Source organism: Amblyomma maculatum, chromosome 1 (genome assembly GCF_055883805.1).
Source record: "Amblyomma maculatum isolate TAMU_Amacu chromosome 1, ASM5588380v1, whole genome shotgun sequence".
Taxonomy (NCBI): domain Eukaryota; kingdom Metazoa; phylum Arthropoda; class Arachnida; order Ixodida; family Ixodidae; genus Amblyomma; species Amblyomma maculatum.
This window is the reverse complement of record NC_139344.1, coordinates 363,554,801-363,568,387: the sequence shown is the minus strand read 5'-3', so window position 1 is coordinate 363,568,387 and position 13,587 is coordinate 363,554,801. Positions and strand designations below refer to the sequence as shown.

Genomic DNA, 13,587 nt, shown 5'->3' with positions numbered 1-13,587 from the left:
TTTTTCCATCCTGCTTGTACGCTTTAATAAATAATACCAGCGCAGAGTGAAAGAAAACGTGGCACACAACTAAAAGGCGATTTGGCGCTGAAACACTGTTGCGTCAAGTTCATGCACCAAATATCTTTCGACATACATAACAGTTGAATAAAGGACAACTTCTTAAATTTTCACAAAATTCGCTTGTTTCTCAGCACTGAATTCATCCCTTTGAATGAACTTACTCAGCCCAACATCCTAGCGAGCGTATCTCACTCTACCCATACTGACCAAGTAAAATTAGCAGGATGGAATAAATAAAACGATAAAAATAGTAGTCTGCCAAGTAAATGACTATAGTGAGAAAACGAGCATCCAGCTATTGTAATTGTTTGTACACTACGTGTTTCTCCGTTCTTACGACCCTTTCAGCACAGATCAGGAGCAGTTATATATTTATGTACGTACATACTCAACCTTTGCAAACAATAAATGCGGGCTAGTAGTGTAAAATGCATTTATAAATAGGGATGTGTTTCTGGCGCCTTATCTATAGCATCTTTGTTTTCTGTTTCTGTCTTTCAGAATGAGCAAGTACCAACACTCCATTTCATCCACGGCTGGCCCTTTTACTGAGAATAGGCTTCACATCAATGAGGATGAAAAATATTTAGTCAATAAAACATCAACATTTGAAAAGTTTCTGTTTGTCGTATTCGTGGTTTCGGCTTTATGTGCCCTGGAACTCCATACCTATAATTTTCTAATATGCAGTGTGCCCGACAATTAAACATTTACTGCATATTTTGCATAGTTGTAAGTAATGCGAAACAAAGCTGATAGAGTGACACCAAGCAGAATTATCATCAGCACTGCGATGTCAACTGCAGAAAGTTCACAACGTGTGCAGCTTTAAAGACATTTCCTTATATATAATCAGACACGGAACTCGGCAGTGCAGAGAGTGCTATTTGAACTATTTGGGACCTATAACTCTTTTTTCGGGCATTTGGCACCAAAGAGCCAAGCACCAGGTAGGGGGAGAGCCTGTACGAATTGAAAAACCGATGGGTACCCGACGACACGAGGGATCTAACCTGGTACCTCCTGAATGCGTGGCGGATGCTCTACCATAAGACCACGGCTGTAACGGATTTTTTGGACGGCCTAAGCCAAACGTTTCATGACCCCTTTAGCAATAATTTCATCCCAGAAGAGCCGAACATCAGGCCCAGGGAAAACTTCTACCCTTTTGTACCGGTGTGTATCCGGTGGCGGGTTTCGAACTAAGCACTTTCCGCAGCTGAGACAGGCGCCAAAGATGATAGCATATAAACATGACAGCAAAAAATGAACTCGATCGTATAAATGTCTCGGATCCGTACTGGAGCAGTACAAGCTATTGACGGCTGAGTGAGATGCGTGCTCAAAGTCCGTAACTACAGGTTATGATAAACGGCAGTCTTCACTTTACTCAGAGTCGCAAAGCTATGAATCCTTTAGAGGCCGAAGCAGGTTGTCTGCAACCACCCTCATAGAAACACCCTCTAAGAAACCTTCATTTATTGTAGGTGGAGGTAAACCAGGCCTTTCAAATTTCCCCAACCGCGCATTTCTCGTCTCAGGAACTGCGGCACCTTATTTTCCTCTTGAGTTCTCGAGGGACGACATTGGATCGAAGAAATGGAACGCCGGAATGAGGAATGTGTACGATGACTGAATGTGTACGAGGTCAGGAGACAGTGAATGAGTGGATGGTTTTCATGTGGTTCAGCAGGAGGGTAATGATAGCGCTGTTTTAGGAAAGGCGCTCGAGAGACACCCATGCTTCGACGGCAATTCCGCAGCACATGAACAGGCAAGCCGCAGAAGTACCAAATGGGACGATAGTCAGTCGTGCACTTGTAGTTTGCTAGTTGGGCAGACAGTCGAATAAAATCTGCAGGATTTCAAACGGGGCCCGGAGGCTTAACATAGGCAAGTAGCCTACGTAACTGGTGGTCGGGCCGCAACGGCCGCATATATCGACGGGGCCGCGAGAGGTAAGGGCGGAGGGGTTGAGGAAAAGCTCCAACAACCTGCTCTGTGATAATTTCGCTCAGATTTGGAACTAGGTGCGATGAAGGCTCTTGAGATGAAATGAGGGAGAGCTGTAGAGCAACTTCTCACTTGATGAAGCTCTTAATCAGCGTCAGCAGCGCAGTCTGCTTACCTGCATCCGTCGGGCTAAAAGCGACTCAGTATGCGTGGTGTGCTCACGAGTCGGCGCCTTCTGCTTGCGTAACTCGTCAAAAATATGACATGCTGTGACATCTGAGGCGGTGTGGAGGTCTCGTGCTAGTATGATCTTAAAGTCGTCGTCATCGATTCCTTGGAGAATGTGCGTAATCTTGTCGGCCTCTGAGATGTCAGAGCACAATTTCATAAGCACAAAAGAAGCCGGGTAAGAACGATGGAAGAGCAATGGACGTCTATCCTTGCAATGGAGGGCTTTTTCAATGCCCTCCTTAAAGTGCGCCAAGCGATTCTGAATTATTTTATTGTGCTACTTTTAAATTATGCAGCCACCGCTTTGGCAGACGTTATTCTGGAGCATGACCTTGAAACACAATCCTCAAACCGGAAGCAAAATTAAACGTGATATACTTTCGCATTTAAACAGCTTAGCTAATTCAGATGTAATTTCATCCACAAGATCCCCGTACGCACTACAAATACCAAATGCCGACATATTTACATATCTCTGACTTTCATGCACATCCTCACATGAGAGGAGCTCGCCTACTAAACCCGTATGCTTTGAAAGTGATCAAAAATTTATTCCCAAAGTTTCTGGATGCCATCTGATATATAAAACATCAGTTCATTGGAGAAAAACTTTAAAGATAGCTGGATTGTCGCAACAGAGGAAACGATAAATTGCCCTCTGTACCCGTTAATAGCCCGACTTCTTAAATTATCTGCAAATCCAATATTGCTGCAATGTACATCATTGCATTTTGTGACAAACCTGAGCTATCAAGTTATTATTGCACAGCTTCGATGCAGCAAAGCATGATGAGGACGCACTAAGATCCGCTGCAGCCTCCTCGCTTTGAGCAGGGCCCGTTTTAGACACAACATTTCAGTTTTCTATCTGAGTAGTGATTCAAGTGTTCCCATTCATACGGTTTATCGGTAATTCACACGTTTTCCCTCAAATCTAAAAACAATTTGTGTGCACAATGTGCTTCCTTCGCGAATTTACTTTATTAGAAGCCGGTTTTTTATAAGAAAAAAAAACGAAAATTTTCTAGGAACAAGTGTGACTCATTGGCGAACAGCACCGACGGAAACCAGTTTTCACCCCGCTTCATCTAAAGTATTTGCTGTGGTTACTTTAAATGAACCACTGGGTACCGCTGTGACTCCATTCACTGAAGCCAGTTCCAGCTCTGAGCCTGAAGCCACGCAAGATGAGCAGAACATTACTCTGGGCTTTCTGTGTTGACTTCCTGTTTCTTTGGCTTAATTCATTGACACGTGTTTGTCGTACGTTTGCTCGCTTCAGGGTTGTTTTTAGCGTTGCCTTACCAATGTATATTTACAGAGGCGTATATTTACGCAGGCGTGATGTGAAACCGACGTGGCGGCGGTTTATCGCATCGTGGGTTGGGGGTCAAGGGTCTCGTTGTTATGGCTAGCACGCGTCCGCTAGAAGACGTCTACTACATCTAGCACTGAGATTTATTGTAAGAATTGCCCTCATAACCCGAAAGAATTTCATCCTGAATACTTATGCACTAGCGATTGGTGTAATAGGCATTCACATTACATAAACACAACCAGCAATATTTTAATTCTCCTGCTCTGATGAAGATATGTCTCCTCTCCTTTTGCCAGATTACGCAGGCACATGGAAACTTCTAATTGCCATGTCTTCGTGTTTTGCACAGTCCCATATCTTGATTATGTTGTTAGTGCATTCAAATATTCAACAAGACTCCACCGTCAGCACCATCACACTGTGACCGTGGTTGGAGGCGAGTCAAATGCAAAAATGATGCTTCGCAGTGACCACTAAGGACTAGCTAATGCGAAAAAGAAGAAAAAAGCAGAGCGAGAAGGTGAAAAGCCCAACTTTTCACGTTGATGCTTAAGAGTCAAGTCAACAAGATAGGTAGACACATAAATAATTTTATTTTCTCGAGCGTATACAGTCCTGGTGCAGTACTTCGCGCGCAAGCAGATAATATTGTAATCTTAGACTCGAAGGTTGGCTGTGCCTCTATGAAATCCTTTCTGCTAGATGACTATTAGTCTTCGTCCTCGGTGTCGTCGTCAACACAGACGTGTCTGTCGCGAAGGGAGATCGCCTCACCGCAGGTGTCAGTGAACTGCTCGAGGCAGCTCTCGGGAACATCATTCTCTTTCTCTCTCGACACGAAGAGGATGCATTCTAGTTGTCGAAAAAACAACAACACGTGGTTTCTGCATTAACGATGAGACGCAGAAAAAAACGTTCTATGCTTGCGGATTAAATTCAAGAATCGTTGTCAATGACTCTTTTTTGTTTTACTCTCGGCAGTAGGCAGTACTCTTGGCTGCAGGCAGGCTTCCGTCTTCTTTTAAACATGAGCAATAAACATCTGTTTACTTGCACTAAGCTGCCAAGGGAGATGTGGATTCTTATTTCTATTCTTTGCTTATGTCTAATTCATGTGTGGAATACAAACAATAATATTTGCGTAGAGTTTAGAGTTAATATATAGTGAATTATCTCATGTTCTGTATTTAAAATCCAGTTGGGGAGGTAATTTTCAAACCACGTACTTTGCTTAAAGTAATCACTCTTCATCTTTTATATATGCTGACCACCAAAAGCGCCGCGGATCATTCGTTTTGGTGTATTCATACTCGAGAAATAATAAGTTTAGTCATGTGCTACGGTTCTAGTGACCGTTAGTAATGCAAGTAGGAAACAGTGGCTGTGTCATCAGTACTTTGTACATCATAGCATCGCTCGAGGTTTTAAATGTTTACCATGAATCAAGCGAAAAACTGCATTGCTATTAACACGGAAATAAAATCCTCATCATAGTAAGCTGTAGCAGCAGCTGTACCTCTCTAGCAATTTCCAGGCGGCGACTGAGTGCGTATAATGGTTACTATAGGTATACTTCTTGCTGAAGCAAGCAAACCCTTGTCACTGCGATATTTTTATTGACTACACGATGTGACTGTCTGCCGCTCTTGATTAAGTTACGTTGTCTAGGGAGCCGCATGCCACATGCGATATCATCATTTCAGCTTTCGGCAAAAGAGATCCTCTGGTCGAGTCTACCATCACAAATTTGAAGGAGACTGATGTCACTGCCTCGATTAATTTTCCTGTCCACCTCGACTGTCGTTCGCCAATGCCTCTAATATTTATCATTGTATGCCTCACATTTTAATATTTCGTGTTCGAGCTCCATAGTTGATTAGCGGCTAAATAAAGCATTCACACATATTCATTAGGAATCATAGAAAGCTGCTTATTATAGCAGCAGGTACCATGCCGAATTGCTTCAAATCCAGATGCATCCTTGTTACAACAACTCATATTAGCGTCTGCCCGCTCGGTATTAGTGCGTTTTGAAATGGCCTTTTTGCGATGCACTGAGCGCGAGGTAATACGAACACAAGTGCGCGCTGCTGCTTACCGTCTCCAAAGTGCGGAATTTCAAGAATGGCACAGTCCTTGTAGTCGGTGTACAGAAAGTGCGCCACTGCCATGTTAGAGTCTGCATGCAATAATATCAAATATTTCCCGAAAATATAGGAAAAAGTTTTGAATGCAGAACTGAATTATGGCATCCACGTTAAACAATAGCGACACCTCAAACCATGCATGCAGGAGCTTGATTCACATAACAAAATTTTGGTGCTACCAAAATAAGAAAAACCATCCTCGGCCGTGCGCTACAACACATTAACGTTATTATTCATTTTCTCAGGCGCATTCCTCAAATAAGTAAATTAAGGTAATACGTCAAATGCATATTCCCCAACAATGTTAGAAAATGTGAAAAATGCTTAGTGTACATACACATACCAATTAAAAACGGTGCCGCGTTTTTGTTTTAGGATGCCTTTCCCATATGCATCAGTACGAAGTAGAAAATACAGAACTGAAAATAATACAAACTTCTAGTTTCTGTGGTACACTCATTAATTTCAGTATGCTTTGAGGTCCTTTAGGAGGCATCCTGTAAGGCGAGTGCGGTGCATAAATAAAAGAGAACGTGAACTAATTGACTTATTTCCATGTTAACAGCACAAGTTCGACATCATGGCAACCACATGCATGAAAGTTGTTCTGTGAGGAACAATAAAGAGGCAACAGTTTCATTTTTCCTAGTGTCTATAGGTAACTGTAATTAGTAGAGCGAGAGAGGAGCCATATTTCAAATTCTTACCATTTCCCACAGTGAAGTTCGTGGCATCCGGCGTAGCACCAGCGTAATGGTGGAAAGCCACGTGTTTTCTGCAATGTATTGAAGCAATAGGAAAATCTCATGCAAGGTATTAACTATAGCTACCAACTGTCTCTGCAATAGGCGTCAAAATAGGTGCAGGCAATTATATTCGAACAAAAGCGGTAACTGAATAGGAACTAGCACAATGCAGAACTGCAGCCCTTTTATTATTACACTCGCTTCTGTCCTGTATAACGTCTTTATACCTTGTATTCGCCCCTCCCCTCTGTAACATACATCTGTACCTTGAGGGTATTATAAATTAACGTTCAATTTTAAACTGACCCTATCCGTTTGCTTAACCCACTTTTACCAAGCCGTACAAATATCCTTGCGTTGTTAAGTTACAGCCTGAATCAAAATGCAATTCATTATGGCCCGGGGTCGAACCAGGTCTTTAGGAGGTGGGTGGACAGATCTTGAGCGTGGTCTTGCTAAACCAAGCAGCAACAGTTCACCCTTGGTCAATGCCAACTTTCTTTCTTTCTTTCTTTCTTTCTTTCTTTCTTTCTTTCTTTCTTTCTTTCTTTCTTTCTTTCTTTCTTTCTTTCTTTCTTTCTTTCTTTCTTTCTTTCTTTCTTTCTTTCTTTAAATCGCAGCTCTCTGGCGCCCGTTCCTGTGTTTCTCGTCAACGACGGCCTCGGCCTCATAATAGATCCGGCCCCCTTTCAGCCCTTTCGGCTGAGCCCCCCTGGCCTCTTCTTGCGTGGCGCAGACCAAGCGTGTTATCTGATTGCTGCTCGCGCTCCCCCGTTCGTCGCTGCTTATACCCCACTCCCCCCTCTTCCTGCGTGGCGGCGAGAGTGCTCTCTGGTTGCCGAAACGCCCGCTCGCTATCAGCTGGTCACCGTGCGTACCTCCCAAGCCGACACGCAGAGTCACGTTCTCTTCACTCTCTAGCGGCGCCAGCGGCATCAGTCAGCGGCTGCTATATGTTCGTTGCGCAACGTTCATATGGGCCCACGCACTACCTCCCGCAACCTCCCGATAACGTTATTGCTATTTTCATTTCTCCGGCCACGAAGCTTCTTTCGTGACAGCGAAACACTGTTAGTGGAATATTTCTTGAAGGAATACGTGTGAAAAACTTGTCTGTAATTGTACATACGTGTCTTGCTCGAAATCCTTGCCTAAATATATTGAAAAGGTGAAACAGCTGAAGAGCGGCGCTGAAATTTCGCATTAGGAAGTAACGTAATCGTCGGCAAATTTTTTCTTCCTTTCTTTTCCTTTCTTTCTTTCCTTCTTTCTTTCCAAGCAAACGATTATATATATATGCTTGAGGAACGAATGGGAGTAAAAAGCCTCATCATGCGGCTTGACAGGCTCCCATCACGATGCACTAGCTCCTCAACTGAAGACTACATCGCTATAAGGAAACGCCCCTCCTTGCTGTGAGCGAAAAATCACGAACATGTTCTGGCACATAAGCGTTGTCAGTTCCACATACCTCGTATAAGTCACATGACTCGCTTAGCAACGGGGTTATTTAATGTGTGGTAGCTTTGTTAGTTGCCGCCACAGGTAGAAACGCCGATAAAGCGGTGATAAAGTCATTGATGCATGAGGCAGCTTGCTGCCAGGTTCGAGGCTTCTGGCCCCAGAGCTCGTCTGCTTTCTGTCCCATGGGCAGCACTAATATGCTGCTCTTTCCCAGAGATGTATAGCTGCTACGAAAGCTAGCAGATGGGAATGAGATAGGAAAAAGGCTCGGAGAAGGGTTCGGGAGGTAGGATCGGCCTAGCAGTCTGCAGTTATACCGTGTAGTCTTCCACATCATGTAGTACCTTATGACTGCATGCTATGCATTTTTGATTTGAGCATGCATACAACAGTAGAGACAGAAATTTAGCGAGTAGTGAATAGTCGAACAACAAAGTGCATATCAGAAAACAGGTATCCAAAAGAGGAGGTGATGACTGGAGCAATTACTTATGTCACGGCGTGTAATTAAAGGCGGTGCTTAGAGGGATACTTTAATAATTCTCACAGCGTACGTTCGTAGCTTTTTTGCCCTACCTTCCCTTAATAGAAGGCAAGCATCTAACTGTAACTTTCACCTTCCCAAATGTAACAATGTGTATATGGCGAACACCGAATCGAGTTCAATGGAGCATAAATATGGAACGAACTGCTGATTGAGGTAAAAGTGGCCAGAAATTTTAAAATTAATTGAAAACTACATTATAAGTGTAATCAAATTTTGCTTCAAACTCTTGTGTTTTGAATTATCGACCCATAATTTCTCTGTTTTCTGTGCATTCTTTTCGCATCTTGTACTCCACAGTATTATGCATTTTAAATTATTCTTCCAAGAGCCTCATATATTTTTCTTGGTTTTGTAGGGTGCATATTGTAAACGTGTCCTACTGTGTATATCATGAATAACTTTCCAGCCTTGCGCGCTTTGTGGCAGAACTAAAAGTAATTTTTGTATTGGACCGGCCACTAACTTTTATAACTATCGGTCCAGTGTTTCGCATATTTTCAGTTATTGCAATAAAGTTCCCAATACAAAAACAAAAGCTGAAGTTTCTAAGTTGACTAAAACTTGATCTTTACTTACACAGAGTCAGAGGAAGCTTTTTTCTCCTCAATTGTATTTTGAAATGGCGCATTTATCGGCTGTGCCCGTACCTATGGCTCGTCGGAAGCTGTGAAGCCATGCGTCTCTACACGCCAAGCCCGCTCACTCGCCGTCTCCCCTCCTTCATCGAGTGTCTGCTGCAGCTTTGTGAACGCAACGCGCGACGTCTGGGATGTGTTGAGAATGCCGTCGCTTTCTGTAATCGCCCAAGCTCGGGCTCGTTTAAACTCGAATCCGACCCACGCACTTGTGGACTAACAATGGGAAGGGAACGCAAAGCTGCGATGCGATGAGGGACGCACGATTTCGTAAATTACCAAAACATATTAAACACCGATGAATATTCATCCGTGTGCCGCTCTTTAGCTGAAGTATTCTGAGCCGGATATGTCGTTGGACAATTCAGCCGACAGTATCTACAAAGCAAGCCCCAATCTGTTACCAACCATTAGCAAGTGACTAACTGGAACGAAAGTGCCTCACACATGACTGTCGGCCCTACGTATACTTTCTGGAAAGTGTATGAATATTGGAAGTCGTGCCTTAGCTGAATTAGCTGAAAGGTGTCTTTAAATGCATGAAAATTATCGATGACATTCAGAGTGGTTCACATAACTTAAGACAAGAACTTTAAAGCCGGTGGGTGTTCGCTACTTTATAATATCATATTATAGTAAGTGTACTTTTCACATTCTGCGGAGTAGTTCTCGTGAAAAAGTATCCAAAATTATTAAAATTCTGTTATGGGTCAAATGCCTTTCATCACGCTCTGAAGGGTGTTACAAACAACCTACATACAGATTTGTTTCGACCCACGTACCTGTTACGCTATCTTTTATTTCGTAATTAAAAAACGCCGCGAAACTACTGAGGGTTGTAATTTAAGTATATGGCGTACGCGGTCCCTCAAATACGTTACCTGCTGCTACCATCGTCGCCGTTCAACGACCATATGTAGGTAACTGTCTTTGCGTCAGGATCAAAATCCTTCCGTTTAGCGGACAAACAATCCATAATGTTATCGTTGTCTATGTCCGTGACCCCAACACCGACGGGAAAATTGGCATAGATCTGTAAAAAAAATGACTGTAATTTAGCTTGTGGGAAAACATGGAGTTAAGCAAGAGCTGTTTGCATGGCTACGCTTAGGTTCGACTTGAAAGTAAAGACATGGCTTTTGCACATTATTTACTCTATGATTGCAGCTTTACTTGTACCAATAAGGGGCACTTTTGCCACTAAATCTTCATGAGGAGAAAGCCTCTATCGTACGGCGGTTCGAAGCCCTCCACTACGGCACCTCTTTCTCAATGTTTTCACTCCCACATTCGCGATGACGAGATACCGTAAGCTACCAGCCAACCTATAAAGCCCCGCTTTAACCGAGCCGTATGAACATGCCTGCATGGCCTAAGAATAACGTGAATGCAAGGATTTTGCCTGGCTGATTGTGTTATCGCCATTCCAATTTAAAGGACTGGCCTGAGTTTGCAGTTCCTGCCAAACGTAATGTGAGGAAGCTCTACGTCCAGTTAGTGCTCGGCCATGTCAGCTGCCAGCCACCGCCTCCCATTACTACTACTTCTTCTTCTTCTCCCGTTTTCTTCTTCTTCTTCACTCTTCGGACAGCCACGGACAGGCGCGGCGGCGAAATGGTGAGAATGTGGCCAATGTAACTCTCGCTACAAAATTCGAACTATGAGTGCGAAACTTCGTTTTGTAGTAGGAAGTAAAACACACGCTGCCGCCTTTCAGCATGGAAATGTATTAAAACTCTTTCATTCCATCTTCAAAGAAAAAGCAGGTAAAGACGCCACCTCGGTGGGCCATGCCCCACATCACGTGGCTCTCCTTAGCACTATAATGAGGCACGATGTGAATTGATTGTGAGGTTGTATGAGCACTCTACTCGTGTGTAGCAAAAGCACACCTCGTCCCAGGGACCATTACTTTGAAAGAAGTGATAGTTGGATGAATCCTCCTATGATTGCCTTCTTGCAACATATAGCCTCTGCGTCGATGTTGTGACGGCCAGAACTTTGCCCAGTATGTCGTATCAAGAGCATAATTAGAACCACGAAGCTCTTGAAGCGACGGCTGCTAAGCTCTTTGTGGTTATCGCTTCCACGGCTTTATGGCAAACGCTCATGCCATGATATGGCCAACTGGTCAAGGGGCGTGACAAAACAGAAGCAGTGCATAAACTTTTACTTTCCTTTTTCTTTATTCAAGAACTACCCCGCTTTCCTTGAAGGCGTTATAACAGGGAGGCTACAGTTTTACAGGGAACCCTAATACCTTCGTTTGCGCAGCCAACTTAATTCCGAAAGCTGGTTTTACTGTTGCGCAGTTTAAAGCAAAACAGATCTGGAAACAAGTTCATCCAGGAGCATGAATTTTACAGGAATGTTCCTGGTTTAGAAACATATAAGTGATCTTAGCATATCTTTCACCATAATTCATAAATTTTCTGGGAAATATTTGGCACAGGAACTTTAGTCTCGGCTTCCTTCTACGAGAAGCAAGATTTTTTTCGCATTACAAGTCATTTTTTATTACTTTACAATTATCACTTCGTCCGTATCTGCCCAAGACGTACCTTACTGCTCTATTGTCGATTTTCTCTAATTTGACGGTTAATAATTGCCGTACAGGGTCCTCTACAATAGAAGCATGTTCGTTGCGTTTCTAGCAAAGACTTATCCTTAGCGTTATAAATGAGGAAGTTTGAAAGCACGAGTGTAGCATAATAGACAACTGCGCGAATAGTTCAATCTTGTAGCCCAAGCACAAGTTGCGTGGACGGTTAAATTCCGTGAGTGTGATTTCACGGCGATGAAGACCAGTCGTCCAAAATCAGGAAATAGCGTGCTCAGGTTTTCTGGGTATTAAACAACTATAGTGTCCTCAAGAGAAAGCATGTTTTGTTCTTTTTGGGATGTCTCTACGAAGATTAGAAGTACCACCAATATCATAGGAAATGCTTTTGTGTCTGTATGTGGTGCGTCCAATCTTCTAAGCGGCTTAAGAAAACTGACCTTGCGCCCCGTTTCAGTCAGCTGCTTTTCCACGTATGCATACAACATCCCTCTCATCCCTCTCTATTTTTTTTTTATGTTGTCCATTATGGTTCGGTCCCGAAGCAACTCAGGCTACGAAACACGCCATAATGAAGGGCTCCGGATATTTCAGCCATCTGAGGTTCTTTAACGGCTGTCATCACACAGAACACCTTTATTTTCGACCCGGCTAAAAGCAACGACCAATGCCGCGATTCTGCCCCACATCCTTGGGTACAACAGTCGAGCGCCCTATTCACTGCTCCAGCGCGGCAAGGCTGTAGTACAGAATGAGTCCCACCACGCGTTCTCGTACCTGCTGTCGATCCTTTATATATTTATACAACGCATATTTGCTGCATATTTACTCTCACCCGAGAGCACTTTTTGTAAAATAATAAAAATTGGGCTTTGTTTTTTTCAGATGTTTGGATTAATTCCAAGTATGTCATTAACATCAGAGAGTTTCACATATTTAGGGGAAATTTGTAAGCGTAAATAATCGGAAAACCTGAACTGCTTTATTTTTATACGCATTTCCATCAAATTAGATTGACATAAATTCACCTACTTTCCTGGGCGCATTGTAAAACACTCTGCCACAGTTTTAATGTTGCTGAAGGGCGAAGGCAATCGTATGTACTTCACCACAACTAACAAAAATAAGAAATGTGTTTGAGGCCAGATAAACCAAAGCGAATTTACTGCAGAGAAACTTCCTGTAGATGCTAAGACCTTGAGTCTGAATATTTTGGATAATTTTTTTTATTCTCAGGCATCAGAGCAATATGATGTCATCGCGGAATTTTCTGCAAAATAACCAATGTAAGAAGCTGTGCGGCAGTCTCAGTACCTACAAGAACAAATAATATTCGCCACACTGATAATAACAACATGTGGAATGCAAATTAGAGACGGTAGTTTTTACTATTAAACAGGTCTTACTTGAAAGGCATCTGGAACATCGCGTTTAAGTAGGTTTGGCCCTCTCACTCCTTCGGTGGTCGCTACCAGGAGAAACGTAGCCACAGAGGGCAAAACGAAAGCTGCAAAACTGTTCATGCTGGCTGCTGCTTCAAAAATAATCAAATAGCCGAGTCATTTTTATACGCTCAAAAACGAGTCTAATTGAAAAAGAACGCAACAATAAACCTACAAATTTTTGACCACCTGTACGCAATATGACGTAAAAGATGGACAGCCTGTCGCTCAGGTTTAGCGCTGCTTTACACAGACTTCATACAGCGGGGAGTGAACCTAGAGGTCTCATTGTGAGCCTGGTATCAACTGTTCACCTCACGGCTTAAAGACAAGCAGTGAAAAATAAAGCTTCGGACTTCAGTTTTCGTATTTAGCTGCCCATGTGGTGTAACTCCTATTACGTTCGGTTTTTGTAATTTTTTTTTGTTGGCCAAGAGGCAATGACTTTTTCCAACCAAGCACATCATGATAGAAAGTAGCT

At 43.0% G+C, this 13,587-nt stretch overlaps 1 protein-coding gene across 2 annotated transcripts; it reads right to left on the bottom strand.

Annotated features, from left to right (window-relative positions):
- Positions 1 to 4,238: 4,238 nt before the first annotated feature.
- Positions 4,239 to 13,193, bottom strand: LOC146207983 (uncharacterized). Of its 2 annotated transcripts, XM_084587196.1 has the most exons (5): positions 13,071 to 13,187; positions 9,986 to 10,137; positions 6,420 to 6,487; positions 5,664 to 5,744; positions 4,239 to 4,417 (listed from the first exon to the last, which is right to left on the bottom strand). In XM_084587196.1, exons 1-5 carry the CDS (start codon positions 13,185 to 13,187, stop codon positions 4,275 to 4,277), a joined length of 561 nt encoding a protein of 186 aa, XP_084443322.1. In that variant the 3' UTR covers positions 4,239 to 4,274. The 2 variants fall into 2 exon arrangements, with proteins under 2 accessions (XP_084443322.1, XP_084443323.1); XM_084587197.1 differs by lacking the exon at positions 9,986 to 10,137 and having other exon boundaries at positions 13,071 to 13,193.
- Positions 13,194 to 13,587: the final 394 nt, after the last annotated feature.

Excerpts from the sequence above, each read along its gene's own strand:
- LOC146207983 (XM_084587196.1), bottom strand. The coding sequence starts at position 13,187 with ATGAACAGTTTTGCAGCTTTCGTTTTGCCCTCTGTGGCTACGTTTCTC. Across the intron at positions 10,138-13,070 it reads ATGTTCCAGATGCCTTTCAA|ATCTATGCCAATTTTCCCGT; the intron begins GTAAGACCTGTT and ends TTTTTTTTACAG. Across the intron at positions 5,745-6,419 it reads GAACTTCACTGTGGGAAATG|ACTCTAACATGGCAGTGGCG; the intron begins GTAAGAATTTGA and ends TATTGCATGCAG.